This window comes from Onychostoma macrolepis, chromosome 11 (genome assembly GCF_012432095.1).
Source record: "Onychostoma macrolepis isolate SWU-2019 chromosome 11, ASM1243209v1, whole genome shotgun sequence".
NCBI classification, from domain to species: Eukaryota; Metazoa; Chordata; class Actinopteri; order Cypriniformes; family Cyprinidae; genus Onychostoma; species Onychostoma macrolepis.
The window spans coordinates 20,883,267-20,903,295 of NC_081165.1; the positions used below are offsets into that span (position 1 = coordinate 20,883,267).

At 35.8% G+C, this 20,029-nt stretch overlaps 2 protein-coding genes across 7 annotated transcripts in view; both read right to left on the bottom strand.

The window, feature by feature from the left end:
* Nucleotides 1-11,919, bottom strand: part of prickle2b (prickle homolog 2b) — a 106,755-nt gene extending 94,836 nt beyond the window's left edge. Inside the window, exons 1-2 of one of the 4 annotated variants that reach the window (XM_058791407.1) lie at nt 11,695-11,919; nt 10,498-10,583 (exon numbers count right to left, since the gene is read on the bottom strand). In XM_058791407.1, the coding sequence (XP_058647390.1) occupies nt 10,498-10,583; nt 11,695-11,736 (128 nt within the window). In that variant the 5' untranslated portion in view covers nt 11,737-11,919. Of the gene's footprint in view, nt 1-10,497; nt 10,584-10,763; nt 10,782-11,311; nt 11,351-11,682 lie in introns of those variants that run through there. The other 3 variants (XM_058791406.1, XM_058791408.1, XM_058791411.1) reach the window with 3 other exon arrangements.
* Nucleotides 11,920-15,611: 3,692 nt separating this feature from the next.
* adamts9 (ADAM metallopeptidase with thrombospondin type 1 motif, 9) overlaps nt 15,612-20,029 on the bottom strand; it is a 70,242-nt gene continuing 65,824 nt past the window's right edge. For all 3 annotated transcript variants that reach the window (XM_058791158.1, XM_058791156.1, XM_058791159.1), the window contains 6 exons: nt 18,028-18,122; nt 17,756-17,850; nt 17,478-17,611; nt 17,224-17,315; nt 16,487-16,591; nt 15,612-15,820 (listed from right to left, as the gene is read on the bottom strand). In XM_058791158.1, the coding sequence (XP_058647141.1) occupies nt 15,731-15,820; nt 16,487-16,591; nt 17,224-17,315; nt 17,478-17,611; nt 17,756-17,850; nt 18,028-18,122 (611 nt within the window). In that variant the 3' untranslated portion in view covers nt 15,612-15,730. The remainder of the gene's footprint in view (nt 15,821-16,486; nt 16,592-17,223; nt 17,316-17,477; nt 17,612-17,755; nt 17,851-18,027; nt 18,123-20,029) is intronic.

Consider the following 20,029-nt stretch of genomic DNA (forward strand, 5'->3'; position numbering starts at 1 on the left):
TATTGCCCAAGGCAAGATAAAACATCCAAGCTAAAACAAATTTAACAACATATTGTTTTTGTTTAGCATGCAAGCTGTACCAAGGTTAAATCCAAATGCATTAAATATATATATATATATACACAGTGGGGCAAAAAAGTATTTAGTCAGCCACCAATTGTGCAAGTTCTCCCACTTAAAAAGATGAGAAAAGCCTGTAATTTTCATCATAGGTATACCTCAACTATGAGAGACAAAATGAGAAAAAAAAATCCAGAAAATCACATTGTAGGATTTTTAAAGAATTTATTTGCAAATTATGGTGGAAAATAAGTATTTGGTCAATAACAAAATTTCATCTCAATACTTTGTTATATACCCTTTGTTGGCAATGACAGAGGTCAAATGTTTTCTGTAAGTCTTCACAAGGTTTTCACACACTGTTGCTGGTATTTTGGCCCACTCCTCCATGCAGATCTCCTCTAGAGCAGTAATGTTTTGGGGCTGTCGCTGGGCAACACGGACTTTCAACTCCTCCAAAGATTTTCGATGGGGTTGAGATCTGGAGACTGGCTAGGCCACTCCAGGACCTTGAAATGATTCTTACGAAGCCACTCCTTCATTGCCCGGGCGGTGTGTTTGGAATCATTGTCATGCTGAAAGACCCAGCCACGTTTCATCTTCAATGCCCTTGCTGATGGAAGGAGGTTTTCACTCAAAATCTCACGATACATGGCCCCATTCATTCTTTCGTTTACGGATCAGTCGTCCTGGTCCCTTTGCAGAAAAACAGCCCCAAAGCATGATGTTTCCACCCCATGCTTCACAGTAGGTATGGTGTTCTTTGGATGCAACTCAGCATTCTTTCTCCTCCAAACACGACAAGTTGAGTTTTTACCAAAAGTTTTATTTTGGTTTCATCTGACCATATGACATTCTCCCAATCCTCTTCTGGATCATCCAAATGCTCTCTAGCAAACTTCAGACGGGCCGGACATGTACTGGCTTAAGCAGGGGACACGTCTGGCACTGCAGGATTTGAGTCCCTGGCGGTGCAGTGTGTTACTGATGGTAGCCTTTGTTACTTTGGTCCCAGCTCTCTGCAGGTCATTCACTAGGTCCCCGTGTGGTTCTGGGATTTTTGCTCACAGTTCTTGTGATCATTTTGACCCCACGGGTGAGATCTTCGTGGAGCCCCAGATCGAGGAGATTATCAGTGGTCTTGTATGTCTTCCATTTTCTAATAATTGCTCCCACAGTTGATTTCTTCACACCAAGCTGTTTACCTATTGCATATTCAGTCTTCCCAGCCTGGTGCAGGTCTACAATTTTGTTTCTGGTGTCCTTTGACAGCTCTTTGGTCTTGGCCATGGTGGAGTTAGGAGTTGGACTGTTTGAGGTTGTGGACAGGTGTCTTTTATACTGATAACGAGTTCAAACAGATGCCATTAATACAGGTAACGAGTGGAGGACAGAGGAGCCTCTTAAAGAAGAAGTTACAGGTCTGTGAGAGCCAGAAATCTTGCTTGTTTGTAGGTGACCAAATACTTATTTTACCGAGGAATTTACCAATTAATTCTTTAAAAATCCTACAATGTGATTTTCTGGATTATTTTTTTCTCATTTTGTCTCTCATAGTTGAGGTATACCTATGATGAAAATTACAGGCCTCTCTCATCTTTTTAAGTGGGAAAACTTGCACAATTGGTGGCTGACTAAATACTTTTTTGCCCCACTGTATATACACAAAAACTGTATAAAGACCCCCCCCCCTCCCTCTCCCTTTGTGTGACTCCTCCCCTTTGTGTGGCCCCTTCCCTAATCTCACTCCAAACTTTCTCTATAACTTGAGAGCCCTGCGCACGCAAAGAAAGATACAGAGCACGAGAGTCTTTCATAACATGCAGAATTGACACGATATTCTTTGTTGTATTTTCCTGTCAAAATAACGGAGTTCCTTTGGAATTCTTCAGCTTATAAGAACTGCCGGTTTCTCTGGTAGTGGGCGGAACTAATGCGCAAGCGACAATCTCATTGGCCGGCGCTCACCTATTATCATCACTGTTTTGATTTCAGCAAATCAATTCGAGCGAACGCAGACAACGTGATTAATATTCATGAACCCGGCAGCTCATTAATCCTTAGTGCGTTTTATATTGATGACAAATATGCATTCACACTTGGTTATTCTAATTACTAAAGTTCTATCATCATATAATATTAAATTATCATAATATTATATTATAATGCTTGACTGACTGATACTAAGTGTCAGTAGATAAATAGTGTAGATTAATGTACAATGTTTTATAATAATCATTTATTCTTTTTAGTGTCCATTTCATTAATTTAACATATTTAATATTGGGGGCATCCAAAGTTATTTGACATTTGAACATTTTTTTAAAAGTAACGCAATAGTTACTTTCCCTGGTAATTAGTTACTTTTATAATGATGTAACTCAGTTACTATTTGTGAGAAGTAACGTGCCCAACACTGCCCTTCTGGTACTACTATAAAAATAAGTTCATTTATGGCAGCTGGTAGTTTGTTTGCTGGCGTAATTCCATGGCATTCAAGGTGTAAACCCCTATCCAGTTGTGATCCAATGATATATATAAAAATAGTTGTTTAATACATGAGTATTGAAGGGATATAAAGTTTAAAGAGCTTTCAGAACAGGGCCTTTAGTGCCAGCTGCAGGAGATGGAAGACAAAAGGCCAAATATGGACTAAATGCATTTTTAATATAGCATTTGATACACATACATTCCATGCATTTATTCTATCACTTAACTGGGTGTGGATTCCAGTGGCACTTTGCGGCTCTTGTGCAAATAAATTAGAGGTGATGAAGACATGAGCTCTGTGTTTAGCAGCTGCAGCTGGACTGGACAGACCAAGCAGACAACTGACCCTGAGCTCAGGGACAAAGAGAGAATAAGGCGTTAGTTCTCTTCTCATACACAGAAACACAGCTCACTGCCAACTACAATCTCTGATCTCTTCTACCAACTGCACTGCTGCCCTCTGTTTGCACACATGACTAGTCTTTGCAGCAGAATAACATTGATCGTCATGCCACATTGATCGTCCCATTTTACATCTCTTCATCACAACAGCCTTCTGTCTATGTATCTATCTATCCATCTATTTATCTGTCTGTCTATTTCTGTCCATTCATCTATTTATCATCCATCATCTCTCCAAGTATCCTTCTTTCCAATAATTTATCCATCTGTCCATTCATCTATCCGTCTGTCCATTCACGTAGCTGTCGCATGCATCTATCTATCTATCTATCTATCTATCTATCTATCTATCTATCTATCTATTTCTTTCTTTCTTTCTTTCTTAGAATCTCTCCAATCATTTGTAAGTCCACCAATCAATCAATCAAAGCATCTGTCCGTCTATCTATCCAACCATCCATCTCTCCAATCATTTGTAAGTCCACCGATCAATCAAAGCATCTGTCCGTCTATCTATCCAACCATCCATCTCTCCAATCATTTGTATGTTCACCAATCAATCAATCAATCAATCAATCAATCAATCAACCTACCTACCTAAGCATCTGTCCGTCCATCTATCCAACCAACCATCCATCTCTCCAATCATTTGTATGTATGTTCACCAATCAATCAATCTACCTACCTAAGCATCTGTCTGTCCATCTCTCCAATCATTTGTATGTTCACCAATCAATCAATCAATCAATCTACCTACCTAAGCATCTGTCCGTCCGTCCATCTATCCAACATCCATCTCTCCAATCATTTGTAAGTCCACCAATCAATCAATCAAAGCATCTGTCCGTCCATCTATCCAACCATCCATCTCTCCAATCATTTGTATGTTCACCAATCAATCTACCTACCTAAGCATCTGTCTGTCCGTCCGTCTATCCATCCATCCTTCCATCTCTCCAATCATTTGTATGTCAATCAATCAATCTACCTACCTATAATTTCTCCAAGCATCCGACCATCCGTCCGTTCATTATCTCTCCACTCATTCTTATGTCCACCAAACTACCTATCTATCCATCCATCCATCCATCACGTAGAAGCATACTAAAGTAATAAGTGAATCAGACAGTCATTTAAGAGAACCTCAATCAAACCTGATCACCACTGGTCACAGGAGACACATTTGAGGCATGTTAGTACCAGGTGCAAATAGGACCCTGGTCAAGGGCCTCTTGACAAGATAAGGAGGACCGTTGTCAGATCTAGACCAGTGGTTCTCAATTCCAGTCCTGGGGGCCCCCTGCTCTGCACATTTTTCATGTCTCCCTTACTTAACACACCTGCTTGAGATCATCAGCTCGGTAGTTCAGTTCATGGATCTCTCTCCTAACGAGCTGATGATCTCAATCAGGTGTTAAGTAAGGGAGCCATGCATGGGAGCCTGGAAGTGAGAACCACTGATCTAGATTGTCATGTTTACCGTGGACTAGGGGTGTGCGATATATATCGTCTGCAATAATATCGTAATTGTTGTTTTAACAATGTGCAATTTGACATTATCGAGTATTTTGCAAAAACCAAACAAAACACCTATGGAGTTCACGCATACATTACGTGATGAAGTCTAGTGGGTTAAACGGTGCACGTGTGCATTTAGTGTGTTTTTTCACTGCATGATTCATTCTATTAAAATGCATTAAAATGATCACAAAATTCAAGATATGGTGGCAGAAAATGTATATATATATATATATATATATATATATATATATATATATATATATATATATATATATATATATATAATTTCATATAGTTAAAATCACACGAACAGTGCTGTTTTTTTTTCTTTAAAAATAAGCATGATTACAAATGTGATATTGATTTTACACAACAGTTAAAAAAAAAACAATAAGTTAATATTAAGAGACTTACGTTTTAGACACTATATTGTCTTTTTGCTCCATTTCGCCAACAAAAATGATTCCAACCCAGCCACAGCGCTGTTTTGCGTCTCTGAGTTTCGTTCCTGAATGAATCAACCGTTTAAATGATTCAGTTCAGTCGCAATGACTCACTTGTTAACAGTGACTTGCTGCCACCTACTGATAGTTTAAAGTATCTTTTAATTTTTTAAATAATTTCAAATATCAGTATTCAATGTTTTATGTTTAAAATATCAAAACATATGCATTTGTAACTGCAGGTTAAATCACTCCATGTCCCTCTGAGCTGGATTAAACAGTGTGTAAATGCATCTAAATGCCACTTCACATGCAACTTCTGCAAAGATTAATTTTGTTGATGCTGGTTTCATTTGTTTGGTAACAGCCAAAATGTCTTATTATTATAATTGACTGATTAAATGTAACAATTCGACTCAAAAAAAATGCACACTTTTAGAAAAAAAAAAATGGCTTTATTAAAGGTAAAATTGCCCATAAAAAGGTAAAAATCCATTTAAACTTACATGAAAAGATTCATTTCTATCACTGATGTGAACTGATCACACAGAATATGAAGAATATCAAAAACTGCAGCTGTCCACGGTAGTCAGATATCAGCACAATAACACACTCGGAAAATTATCGTCTAATTATTGTTATTGAAAAAATCTCGAGATATCTTTTTTTTTTCCAATATCGCACACCCCTACCATGGACTAAAAAAAACATAAAAGGAATACTGCATAATGTAAAGGGAAGGGAACCCAGCTGTTCTCTATTAGAGGATGATGTTGACCAAAGACTGAAATATGACCTTCACTGATGAGAGCAAAGAGACATCACTGAGCCACTAGTGCTGAGAGATGACGTCTGAATGATGCATGAAGTATAAACTGAAAGAATTTAAAAAGGACAATGTGTTGCTTCATCTCATCAATACTGTGTATTTTCATTTGGATGAACTTTAAATCTTTCTCTGATTACAAAAAAAAAAGCTTAATGAGTAATCACTGTCTTCAAGCTCAATGGCATTTGAATGTACATGCATAACAAGAAAGTACGCCTCATTTTGTTGCCAAGGGTCTGCTGACTGACATTTGATTTTGAGTCATTTTGCAATTATTTGTGTTGTGAATGACGTAAGAAACTGCATTAAAACAAGTCAGAACTTTTAAATCACAGATTGTTATTTACCAGCACTGGTATTACATCAGCAGGCTCAATGTAATGCTTTGTATGATAGTATAAGATTGTTCAAAAACAGTATTTTCTTAACAAAAGTCCACATGATGACATAACTACAATAAAGTATGTTGATTTGTCAGAAAGAGTGAATCGAAGGCAATGCGACACCAGTAACAGGTACCATCCTGTCATCATGTGATCTCTTTCTTTCACACACATTATAATGGAGTAGTGAAAACCAAGCTCACTATTGTAAAGATGGAGTACCCAAAAGCTGGCACACATACACACTCCTCTGTAATCATTAGCTCTACAGCTTCAGAGACAAAGGGATAAAAACATTCTCCAATTACACCCACTCCAGCCCTATTGAGCATCTGCTAAGTATAAAATATGAAGGTGCAATAAAACAAAACCCTAGAGATGTTCCTTTCTTCCTGTGACACAAATGCATGTTAAATGCATCTTTACAAAAGGAAAACTCTTGATACGAAACTCCTCATGGCAGAGAAGCTCTCCATAAAAAATAAAAAGCAGTATCATTGATGTTAAGAAATGGCCTCTTATGTCAATCTCGTTTAGCCAAAGTCTAATTTTAATAGGCAACTGTGCAACATCAAAGCAGCAGATAGTGGTATGTGCGCTTTGGTCATAGTGAATAATAGATAAATTTGTTGCACTCAAGGGTTGTTTTTTTTAATGGTGAATTGGTTAAAGTATAAGGTCAATTTTGAAGTTTATTGAATAATCATAATAAGGTATTAAAAAAAAAATCAGTGATGGAATCAGGTCAAGCTCTTTCACAAGTTGTATAATATTTAAAATAGAGACAAAAATATAAACAAATACAGACAGATGTAAGATTTACAATTGAACAGTTCATTTGCAAAAACAGATAACTCCGTTTTTAACAATTTTCAAAAATCATGTTTTTTCATTGTGCATTCCAATTAATCAAACTGCAGTTGGGTTATTTTGATTAGGTTAAAAAATTACTAAAATATATAGATAACTAACACAATAAAACACTATAAAAACATGATAACATAATTTAAAAAAAACATGATTTTTGAAAATGTAAAAAAAAATGGTGTAATCTGTTTTTGCGAATAAACTCTTCAATTAGAAGTATGTGTAAAGATAGAAATAGATAAGGAGTATATACTACTTTTAAAAAGTTTGTTGCCAGTAAGATTTTGTAATCTTTGGAAGAATTCTTTATGCTCACCAGGGATGCATTTATTTGGTCAAAAACACAGTAAAACAGTGCCGAGCTGTGATTTGTGTATCCAGTGGGCCTGTGTATTCAGTCTGCATGTATGTGACCCACCCCACCGTTTCCTTGACCACAATGGCAAATAAATGACCCTATCATTACACCCAATCAAAGACAACCACATACACACACGGTCGTCCCAACCCCCCAGTAAAAGCACTGTCTGAATCTGAATGGTCAACCTGTAAATCATCTGCATGGCTATTGTGTAGCCCATCTATTTACACAAGCCCCAAAATATCAATCTTTGGTCAAAATAACCTCAAATGGCCACATAAGCAACAACAACCCAACTCATTTACTTGATGAGTGGACTAAGTGTTAGCAGGCAACATAAACTCCTCTGGTTATAACTTCAAAGCACACTGGGAGTGGATAAAGTGATTTCATTCCATTAGAGGTGAATGTGTTTTAGCAGCTCAGTAGGACCATGCTAATCTAGAAAAGGCCCAGTTGTTATGCCTTCTTGCCCTCTTTGTATATGTCTCAGGAGCAAGGTTTCCCTCTCTTTTGCTCCTCCTCCTGACTGGCTGAAAAGGAGACTCCACTTTAAAGGCCCATTCAATGTGCCAGACTGCCCTGACGGATTGGTTTGGCTGGGCCGCTTGTTAACACACTGAAAGACACTGTTATGCAGATTGGAGGAGGTTACTTGGAGGACAGAGTCCAGCAGCTCTCCCTGCAGCTACAATTTTTTTTTTTTTTTTTACTGCAGAAATCATTTTTAATCAGTATTAATTATTTTGTCCTGGTTTCCATATTTAAATATGATTAAAATAAGATAATTTTACCAAATGCTAACACTACAATGTGTCAGAACACCAAAAATAGTGGACCATCTACCCAGTAAATTGTCTTTTATAAAGCAAAAAGTGAGCATTAGCATCCAAACACCAGTAAGTGTGTGTCATGCTGTGTCACAGAAGTCACCATGAAGGACTAACCAGTAATCAGTTTTGCTGGCTCTCTAACAACAACAGTTACAGACACTGGCAATACCAGAGGACTGTTGATAATTTTAATTTTTTAAATTCATGATGAACAGACTTTTAAGTGCTTTGTATTTCAGACACTTCTTTTAAATGCACACATTAACTTTGGACTGACCATCCTTATATTTTACCATTTGCAAAAAACAAAACATACAGAAACAAACCAAAATAAATACAGAATAAAATAAATAAGTGGTATAACATAAGGCTATTCTGTATACTGAGTAGTTGGTGTAAGAACAAAAACCACTGACAACTAAAATAAGTCTTTAATCATCACGAATGAGCATCTACAACCTACAGCTACATGCCAACCTGAGTAAATGGGTCATATAAGCTGGCTGATCAGATAGCAAATACTCAAAGCACTGATGCTAATAGGTGCAGTAATGAGACTCATTACCACAAAGAAATCAATCAAGCCAATGGCTCTCATAAATTATTCAACTCATCGTGTTACACATGCTACCATCTTGGATCGTTCCTTCTACATAGCATGCCCAATACAACCTGATGGACTGCAGCTGGGACAAATAAAAACATCATCAAGGTACTTTCAGGAAAAAAATTAATGAAATTTGACTATAGAAATAATGTCTGGTCCACAATGCAGTTTATTCTAGCCCAAAACTGTCTGAATTACCAATTCAATCCTTGAATAGACAGTAGTGTTCATACCCCAGGATACCCCTTTTGGTCTTATACAATGGTGGAGAAGCAGGGAAAATAGACTCCAGATCTAGCAGATATTCCAACCATCTCATTAATATTTAGAGATTTATGAATATTTAAGGACATTTTAGGCATTACAGATGTTAAAAGTGTTGGAATGTGAGTTGATGCATGGCCTTTTCATTTTCACCAATTCACAAGACCCATGCTCTACCCCACTGCTTTAAAGCAAAGTCTCTATATGGCACGTCAGTTCATTTTGAAGACCATCTTGGTGGTGTCACAGGACAGCTATTTTTAGGTAGGCATACAAGTAGAGGTTCTATCTGCTAGAACACAAAAAGACCCAAATCTTGTCATTCCTACTGCCACCATCCATTTCATATCTTACAATTTATACTATCCATTATCTAACAAATGGTGCATCTATATATTTTCCCCACAGACTGGAGGAATCCAGTTGGAAAATCCCTGAATGATCCAGCCAATGCACAATGAACTTAAACTGTGTGCATGACATGAATGCATACTTAAAATTTTGTAAGCATGGACACCTACTTGCTCGACAGATCATGGTCAAATTTTACTTAAACTCTCTCTATTTCTCTTTCTCTCTTTACACACACAGCTAAATAGCCACACAGATAGCAATCTGCATTCAAATATGTCCCTTCACAGTCTTCATAAAAAAATCTTTAGGAGCTACTGTTGTGTAAGAGACCACATACTGTCCCATAGGTCTCCCGCTCACACACAAAGACAGATACAAAGTACTATGTTACAAATGTCTGCTTTAAGTTTGTCTAGAAGACCATGTAGTTTTATTGTAGCACTGCAATTAAGGGCACATTCCAGGGCTGACTGTTGCCCCGTAATAGTTTACAGCAATGGAGAGCAGGCAGATGAGGAGTTCTTCTTACCCTCCATCCCAGAAACTCCTCTTAAAATTCCAATGGCTTCTTTATAAAGCAAACATGAATGTTAGAAATGATGCAAGAATTTTCATTTTGGGGTGAATGAAAAGTGAGTTCATCTCACTTCTGAGCCAGAAACGAAATGTTGGCTTTTGGTTTCACCCAAGCAAAAATGAAGCCTGAATGTACTGGAAAGCATGAATAGCTAGCTTATTGTACACTGTTATCTTTGCACATACAGGTCCTGCAAATTGCCAGCTGGCTCAGACACGCACTGTCAGCTCTATTCAGATTCTACTGAATCCCCCTATGGTGACTCTATCTAAAGGCAAAGAACCTCTAAATTTCCACTGAACATTCCAAGAGCTTGGACATGTGGATGCCATTCAATATTGACCGCATACTGCACCAAAACGCCAACCCTAACTTTGAAAAGCATGGTGAGGATTCTCCTGCACCAAAAGATGACTAGCATGATAAAGTCAAATAACAGCTTATACTCCTCCGAATGCCTGAACATGTAGTAAAACAAGAAAAAGCATGCAAGTTGGGGGTCTCACCTCCACTTATGCAGAACGAAGCCAGGACACTGCTCTCCACATGCGGTACAAGGTTGTCCTCTTTCCAAGTCATCAAGCACAGTGAGCTACAGAGGTTGAATAGAGATCCAAGAGTTATTTTTCATAGAAACTTAAGTTATGCAGTACTTTGCGGAAAAGCATCACTAGGCTACATAAATGTATGTGGCATTAAGAACATCCAAATGTAGAATGCATACTCTGTGTACATAAAAGTGTGCACCTGCACCTACATAACATGAACTCACATTCTCTTTCTGTAGTACTTTTCCAAATCATTTTTAGGCTGCACACATTTAATTCCACCAGTGACTAAAATGTAAATTTGCATTGTAAGGGTTTAAAATAAATCTTGATATTGTCAGATAAAATTTTTCATGGCAGGTGTAAACAGTCCCTTGACTAGAGCTCATAAATTTTCAGCTCATCCTTCTGAAAGATGGTGACTAGGTCAAAGCGCCATTAAAAGAAACATGAGTAATTATAAAGATAAAACTATTTGATACACATAAGATTTACAGGGTTTATCATTAGTGTAATTACCGATTGCACTCATTTAAATCATGATCTCTCAGTCAGTGGTTCATTACTTCATTTTTACTGATCGACTGGAATTATAAAGTTGTACATTTTAAAGTATAGGGTTACATTAAAACAGGTACAGTTTTATTTCCAAATAACTGTCTCATAAAATTTTACATTATGTTATTTTATTGTTTCCAACTTTCTTAACTAACTTTTTTTTTGTTTGTTTCATTCGGCTGTCCAAAAAGTAAAACTTAGTAAATCTGCTCACCCAATAAAATTCACGCAGCAACATATCTGCTCAAATGTTGTCATATCATAACATGATGTCACACTTAAGAAAAAAATAATTGGTTAATCTAACAATAAAATGCTAAAAAAAAAAAAAAACATCCAATTTTTTTTTGCAACATCAAACACCAATCTGATAACGGACGTTTCAGGCTGAGGTATCAAACCTGTGGGATGTAGAACTTAGTGTTTGTTGTTCATAACTTCACACATCACAGAGCAGCTCCAGCAGTCCGACGCACGTTCATCACATCCAGCGTTTTCGTTTCCATCCAAATAACTCACAACAAAGAGCCCCATACTTAAATTTCTTACTGATGCACAAGTCGATAAAATGTAAACACCCCGTACCACTTTACTCACCGACCGGCTGGAGTTTCTCTTCTTAAGGCTTCGAGCAAACATGACAGCGTGAGGAATTGAATCTCAAAGCGCAGTGAAACGGGTCACCGAGTCAGTGAGAAAGAGAGCATTGGTAGAAACGTGCATCTCCGCGCGCTCTCAGTCCGTGCCATGAGAGATTGTGAAGGAAATTACTGCATTTCCGGACACGCCAGCGGTTTTTTGAATTAGCCCAGTAAATGTCAGGTACATTCTTGTGTAAATGTGTGAGACCTTTTCTTTAATTGAAGTTATATAGACCACAGATTCCGACGGTGTAATTGTTTCAAAGGAAAGTTTTGAGTTTCTGTGTAAAATATCGACAAAAATCAATATGCACGTGAATTGTTTAATGTGATATAAGCGTTTCACTGGCAATGGTGAGAGTGTATTGCAAATTTGTTGATGGTAAATTCCATTATTTTGAATATGTTCGATTACCATAATATGCTTAACCTTAAAATGGATATCTTATGTTTAAGTTATAGCATAGAGCTAGCAACATGGTTTATTACCAAGGAATGCATGAACTGATAAAAAGCATAAAATTAAAGTCCTTTTAAAAGTCAATTCTTTTTGCTAAGCGCCAAAATGCTTCATCACATTTTTTTTTTTTTTTTTGTTCTTGTTGTTCAGTGAGATGCACTTAGGAAAAGGAGATCAACAAAGCAGTATGATAAGGACCCTTACAGAAACATTTCCTTGATCACTATGTGAGGTCTTGTTTTTCAGTATTCAGTGAGGCTCAAAGAGCAAGCACAGTACTTCTGTGTAGGAGTGCAGTGAATGCCTACAAAACTGACAGAAAGGACTAAAAAGAGCCGTAAATATACCTCAGTCCAATTCACTATGAAGTTTTCTACAACTTTTACCTTTAACCTAGTGTAAATAATGAAAGTTTGTGAAACAATACAGTTTTGAGTCCCAGAATCCTCTCTGGCCAATCTAAATGCAGTCTGTTTCACTAGACAGAGTCTGAAGAAATGAGATAACTTGTACCTTATTAAATATTTATCAAATATGTACTTAACTCTACTTTTCTGAGAAGAATTCAGGGATATTAACTAGCACATAGGTTTAATCAAAGACAGACTTTGACAAAGATGCTCACCGTTGAGGAGGTTCAGTGGACTCCTGTAGGTGTTTAGTGGAAGTTGTGTAACAAGCCTGTGTGTTGTCTTGGTGATGGTAAACGTTACCTGTCTTAACAGATTTCTGGGTGCTTCACCTGTAAAACATAATCTTCCATGGCTTTAAATAAACTAACATGGCCACACAAAAGAGTTTAAAAACCCTCAGACTAAATTACCATAAAAGACTGTGTTGGACATACCACTGAGCAAAGGAACCTAAATAACCATGTGACTACAAAGATGAGTGAATCTCATAAAACACGGCCCAGTGATATTTTACCCCAAAATCAATCCAAATTATAATTTATTAAAAAATTAATTTATTTTGTTTAAAGAAAGCACATGTCACTGGGAAATTGTTTTTGTCTATCTGGCTGCATTAGTTTAATCAAAGAGATATCATAACATCACAACGTCATATCAAATGGAATTTATTTGTGAGGCATACACATTATATTAATTCTGACATTAAAGACTATTATAGATTTTATCAAGACATATTCATTGCATTAAATCATTATTATACATAATTTTACACATAACTCATATCACAACCTGCACCAAGCAGCTCAACTGAAATAATATGTTACAGTAACATAATTATTATGTGAAAATGTTGTCTGATGGAAAATTAAAAGAAAACAATTATTTAAAATGTATTTACAACCATTAACAGAAAAAATACTGTAAAATGTGTGTTCTCTCTATGTTCTGTAAAGGAATGAAAAAGACAAGAATAATACTACTTTATTAAAAGATGGATTGAAACAGACATTTTTGCAAATTATATTCTTGCAAAATTAACTGGTATATGATTTGATATACATTCATTTAAAATAATGGCTTCAGGCATTCAGAATTACTCAAAATGACACATCAATTTTGTGCCATATGTAAATATTGCTCTATTATCTAGATATGGCTTTGTTGTTTTCAAAAATTATTAGATTGTTATCAATATATATTTAAAGGTACATGTTACAAGACAACACAAATAAATGTATCTGATAATTGTATAACCATACTTAATTAAAAAAAAAAAAAAAAAAAACAGCACCATCTAGCAAAATGTGTTCCAGTGCTACAAATTGGCTTCTTTGTCTTTTGACGCGTCTTTTGAGCATGTTTGTCTTTTGCTATTGCAATGGTCTATGTAATGAATACACCAAAATAATAATATTTCAATATTCCTATTGGCATCATTTATTGCGCCAATAGATTTCAATGTACCAATGAATTATCACCCCAATAAATACACAGTAATAAACTATACACATAATGGCAGTGCAGTTATTAGTGAAACATGTTGCTATGGCAATAATTATTCAATAAGTTATGAAACAGATAAAAGCTTACAACAGGCACGGCTGAGGTAGAATTGAAAAATTATGCAAAAAAAAAAAAACATTCTATCACACTGCACTTCACCCAGTGAACTTGAGACATAATTTTGATGCATGTCACCTCTTCCAGACTGCTTCTGGCTACAGACTTGTTCTGATATTCGGTTGTGTTTGATATTTGGAACACATAAATTCATTCACAACATTTCATACAAACATTCTTAAACCATCTCAGTTTTCTTTAGGCTAAACACTTTGTCTCAATATTTACTGCTTGGGCAATGAACAAGATGACCAACTTCACACTCTCAAAATAAAATGTACAAACCTCACAGCTGTCACTAGGATGGTTACTTTGAGGTACAAAACCTATTTTTACCTTATTTAACCCTAGATGTTACTACCTTAAAGGTACATACAAGTACCTAAACTGTTCATATTAGTACCTTTTGAAAGATACCATCAAGTGACAGTTTTGAATTCTCATTTCATAAACCTTCATCTAATTCCAACCGTGCAACCTACAAATTCCTCTCTTTTGCTATAGACAGACTTCTCTTTCCCCTTCTCAGATATTTATCTGAACTCTACTCTCTCACTGAGATGTTTCCTGCTCTGTCAGAAAAAAAATCTGAACACAAGTCACATCTCATCTCTATAGCCTTCTTTGCTGTAAATAAGCTATACTTCCTTCTACAAGAAAAATACTCAACTTACCAGACAACATCTTCATCTATGAAATACAAGAAGACACTAAATAACTGAAATTTTCACAACAAATATACCATTCATAAATAATTAGGAATAACATACACTACTGTTCAAATGCTTGGATTTTAAGCATTTTAACCATTTAATTGATCAAAAGTGACAGTAAAGACAAAAACACAAGATTTATATTTTATATATACGTAACTATTTCTTTCATACTAAATTACATGGATTAGTCTGAGGCCAAACTTATAGTGGTCTTAGGTGAAACTACACCCTATTCAAAACTAAAATGATGTTCCTTAGTGTTTTACACATAATAGCACCACTGTTACCAAAAAATGTTTTCAACACTGATAATAAGAAATGTTTCATGAGCACCAAACCAGCATATTAGAATGATCTCTGAGGTTAATGCGACACTGAGGACAGGAGTAAAGGTTGTGAAAATTCAGCTTTGCCATCAAAGGAATAAATTACATTTTAATATATAACAAAAGAGAAAACATTATACATTTCAATACTTTTCACAGTATTACTTTTACTGTATTTTTGATCAAATAAATGCAGCTTTGGTGACTATAAGAGATATTTTTGTTCTCAAAAAAAAAAAAAAAAAACACCTTACCAACAATAAGCTTTTGAACAGTAGTGTATGTAGTAACAGTAGTAAAATAGATGCCAAAGAACATTTACTGGTATTCCAACTTGAGGAATAGAATTTAGATTTCCCTTTAAAAGAAATGAAGTCTGACAGTAGAAATAAGTATTTAGAAACAGGTCATACACTTTCATGCTGGTTTGTCTGCAGACCTGACCAGTACACCTGCATCAAGAAACTTTAACAAGAAGTCCAGGGCTGGAGGAGGGAGTGCATTTTCCACAATAACCACCACATATCCCAGAAACTCTACTGCCATCCTGTGGATACAAGAAGAAGTAAATGTAAAGTTTGCGTAATCGTTTTATAATATAGCTAAAATGCTAAAAACTAATTTAGAGAAATTTAAACCCCAAGGGCATGAAAACACACCTCAACTGAATTCAACTAAATATAAAATTCTCTCTCTGCATGTCCTCCAGAGCTCTTGACTTAGAACAGTGGATCATTTTGAATGGATTTTGTTTAACCTCTGCCAAAATTTGTCCCTCTGCTGATTTCAAGAAGGACTGGATCTACACAGCAGCTGCTCAGTTGTGTTCCATCAAAAGGACACTTGTACCAAATAAGATGGATGATGTACTACATGTACTTAAAAACACATTCTAAGCCAAAAATGGACAATATACTTAATTTACTATTCATTCAAAGTTGTAGGTTCCAGGAACAACACACGGTCTGGTGAACTTGCACACATTAGTTAGAGTATCTTTTGTTTTAGTTCTTAAAAATGCTGTGTCTCCACACTACAAATAACTATTTTATCTTAAAAGAGAAATGTGGGATTATAATATCCTAATGGGCTAAATAGAAATTGTATAAATTTTGTATAAAAATGCATTACAAAGAACTGTATAAATGCATGATTTTATGATTTCAATGTGTGAGTTAGTTTTCTTCAAGTCGGTGCATGGCGGTGGAATTACCTGAGACCTGTGAATGTCGGCTGTGGCGTAGTTCCCTTGGGAAATCCACCTAGTGCTTTCTGTCACCTTAAATCCTGTTCCTGAGAGGTTGATCCTGAACCGGCCCTGAAAAAAGAGAACATTGTTTGAGCAGTCACAACATTTTACCTCCTAGCAACAGGTGGCAGTAGTAGGAATTTTAACCTCACGCTGTCTGTACACTAAAATCTGGATGTGTACAATAATCAAAGAGAAACATGTCATTCATATATTTATTCATATAGAAAGAGTAAATATATGATCAAATAAGCTTTTCACACTTAACCTCTGATTATCGTCATTCTTAATCCTACTTTTAACCCTGGATAGAGGAATGTTTCACAAATATACTTTAGCAGAGGTAGCATTGTATGTTACTTGTGGTTAGAACCATTTATGCACTGTTAAGCGATGCAGTGTTAGAATGTTATGGTTAGCAACAGACAGTCAATTGCGTGACTTATATTCACATGCTTTGAACAGTCACGGAAACACTGCGTGCGTATAATAGTAATTTCAACGTTTAACGGGATAATGTCAAAAAGAGATGTAAATTGCAATGAAGAAGAGAGCATTTCATTTTTACCATTGTAACCCAAACAAAAAATCCACTAAGGAACAACTTCATAAAGTTGTCAATATATACCAGTAATACGAGGATGTCTTTATGTAAACAGTTTGAGAAACGAGTGTGAAAAGCCCTGTGGTGTGCTACCTACCTGTGGGCAGCGGGCAGCACTATAGCAATCTCCTGCCGTGGCAAAAGGAACCCTATGCCCTTCATGAATAAAGGCAAATTTCCAGTCTGTGGCTACACACACACACAAAAATAAAATAAATAAATAAATAAAAATTGACATTTATAAATTTAAGGTAGGCGTATTAAGGATTAAAAGGGCAATAAATAAATGAAGAAGAGACCAGACTTTTTTCAAGAATAATTTCTGACAAAATGTGCTTTAGCTAGGCTTACTTATAATGGTCATTTTGCTGAGGTCCATTCTGACTCTTCTGAAGGTAGAAAGACCAAGAGCTGTGTAATCTCTTCTACACTGGCAATCTTCTCTCCTGGTTAGGTTGGATGGGCACTGTGTGGGGTCCATCAGCCTGGACAACAACACAAAGAACATAAAGAAATGTTGTTTCTTTGATGGAAAAAAATGAATAGAATAATATAAATACAAATTTATTTTGTAAAAGCACAGAAAATAATGCAAATACACTCGCAATGGAAGTCACATGGGTAGTAACCTGTATCCGAAGACCTCAGAGAAGTTCTCTTCTTCTCCGGTGATCAGCGTGATATACTCCTTAGGACTGTCAGTGTTCATCTCTGAACAGTAGATCTGAGGAATAGAAGAGGTAAGTGGAGTTTTTTTTTTATGTCTAAACTAAGAAATTCTTTAAAATCATGAATTCATTCTTTGTGCCAAATAACAAAGTTAACTTCTCTCGGAAAATGTTTCATAGAAGAGAATGTCATGTTAACAGAAATTCAAATGAGACCTAAAAATGTATCTTACTTTTAAAATTTTTCCATCAATGTTCAACGTCTGTTCACCGTCAGAGACGACACCTTTCTGGAGCCGTACATCTCTACAGTTAGAGGGGAAGTGGCCTGAAAATGAGAGAGGAAAAGAGTTTATACGGTACGGTTCTCGTCTGATCAGAACTTTGCAAACAACATCGCAAACAGCGATCGATATCCGTAATGATTGTGTAATCAAGCGCTTTTCTAGGGTTCACGTAAACAGCCGAATTGACAAATACACATCAAATCATAACGATACTATTTATGTTCTAGGGGTGGCTCTTGTTTCGCCAAGCTTCACGTAAGAGCAAGTCGTTTAACGTCAACACAGAAGCGGGTGATGTTTACGCAGAAACGGTTGGCAGGCAATCAGATTACTTTTTTCAAATAACGAGTAAAGTAACGCATTACTTTTGAATTTCTAAGGAAATAATTGAGTTACTTTTTCAAATAAGTAACGCAGGTTACATTTTCCCCATTTATTGACTGACAAGTCTCCTGTCGGGAAATAGGGAGTAAACATGATGTTACTGTAGTTCTAGACTAAATGTGAACATGCATTAATTCATCTCACTCACAAAAACAGATTCAGTATTTCTCAAAATTAATAAAAACAGTGAAATGCAAACTCAGAATATGGCGCAAACCTGCAATAATTAAATATGTTAAATAATACAAATATCCTTTATGTATTTAATCCCATTTTATTAACCAGTGTCTTTGCTGCTGACCTTCAATGATGCAATTCAATCATGCTAATAAGCAAAAATTACTTTAGATAAACTAACATTTGTGGTTTTATATATATATATATATATATATATATATCTGAAGAGTAATCTTCTCCTGCATGAATGTAATTTTCTTTCAGCCTGAGGTGAATTCATTTCACTTATGGTGCAAAGGGGTTACAAACAAAGAAGCAAGCCATGCAGATTTAAAAAGCAACACAAAAGTAATATAACATAACGCATTACTTTCCATAAAAAGTAACTAAGTAATGTAACTAAATTGTAATGCATTACTTTTAAAAGTAACGTTCCCCAACACTGTTGGCAGGGGCTTGTACCATGATGGTAGATGAACAAATTCAGAGTTACTGGATTAGTTTCGAGTTGACAAAACCAAACCACTCCAATCCGGCTTTACTGGTACCATACCATGATGCTGATCTTGGTGCTTTCTTTGTCAACTCAGGCTTTGATCCTGAGGTTGTGGAACACGTGCACGTGAATGTGTGACATCACTGGCGAACAGCCAATCACGAACCTCGGTTAAAGGTTAAAGGTTTTGCAAAAGGTTAAGAGATTGAAGAATATGATGAATTTGAATGCATTTACAATGAAAAAAGTACTTGTTCATGAAAGAGTACAGATAAAAGAAATTATCTTGCTTAATCAGTGCAGTCACAAGTGAAACTTGTTAAGTTAGTTTATGTAGTTGGAAATATACAGCGATAGAGACTAGAACATGTAAGGTCACAGTCATTTTTAAAGCGTTATCTATTGATTCTACAGCTTATTTATATTACATATGATCTGTATACATTAACATTCATTTAAAAGAAATTATTTATAATAACTGTTAAACTAAAATTGCTTGTATGTAATGGATTAATAATAATATAAATAATATAATTATATAAATCATATAAAACAACAAAATTTTTGGTTTTGGCCAGACAATTTTTGTTTAGTACTATAGTGACCTTTAATTTGGAGCAAGAGAAACTTGGGGAGTGACTTTTTTGTGTCAGACATGTGTCACTTTGCTCACATCTGATTGGTCCAATTTCAGTTTGCGATCTCTAACCCAGAACATAACCTGCAGGTTAGCTGTGGAGCGTAAGTTACTATGACAATGAACGCAGCTAAAAACCAAGCCACATTAATGGTACCTAAAACCCAGGATTGTTGCAAACTAAACTGAAACTTACCTAATGAAAACTGAAACTTACATTAACCTTTAATGTTTTTATTTTAAGGTTATTTCAG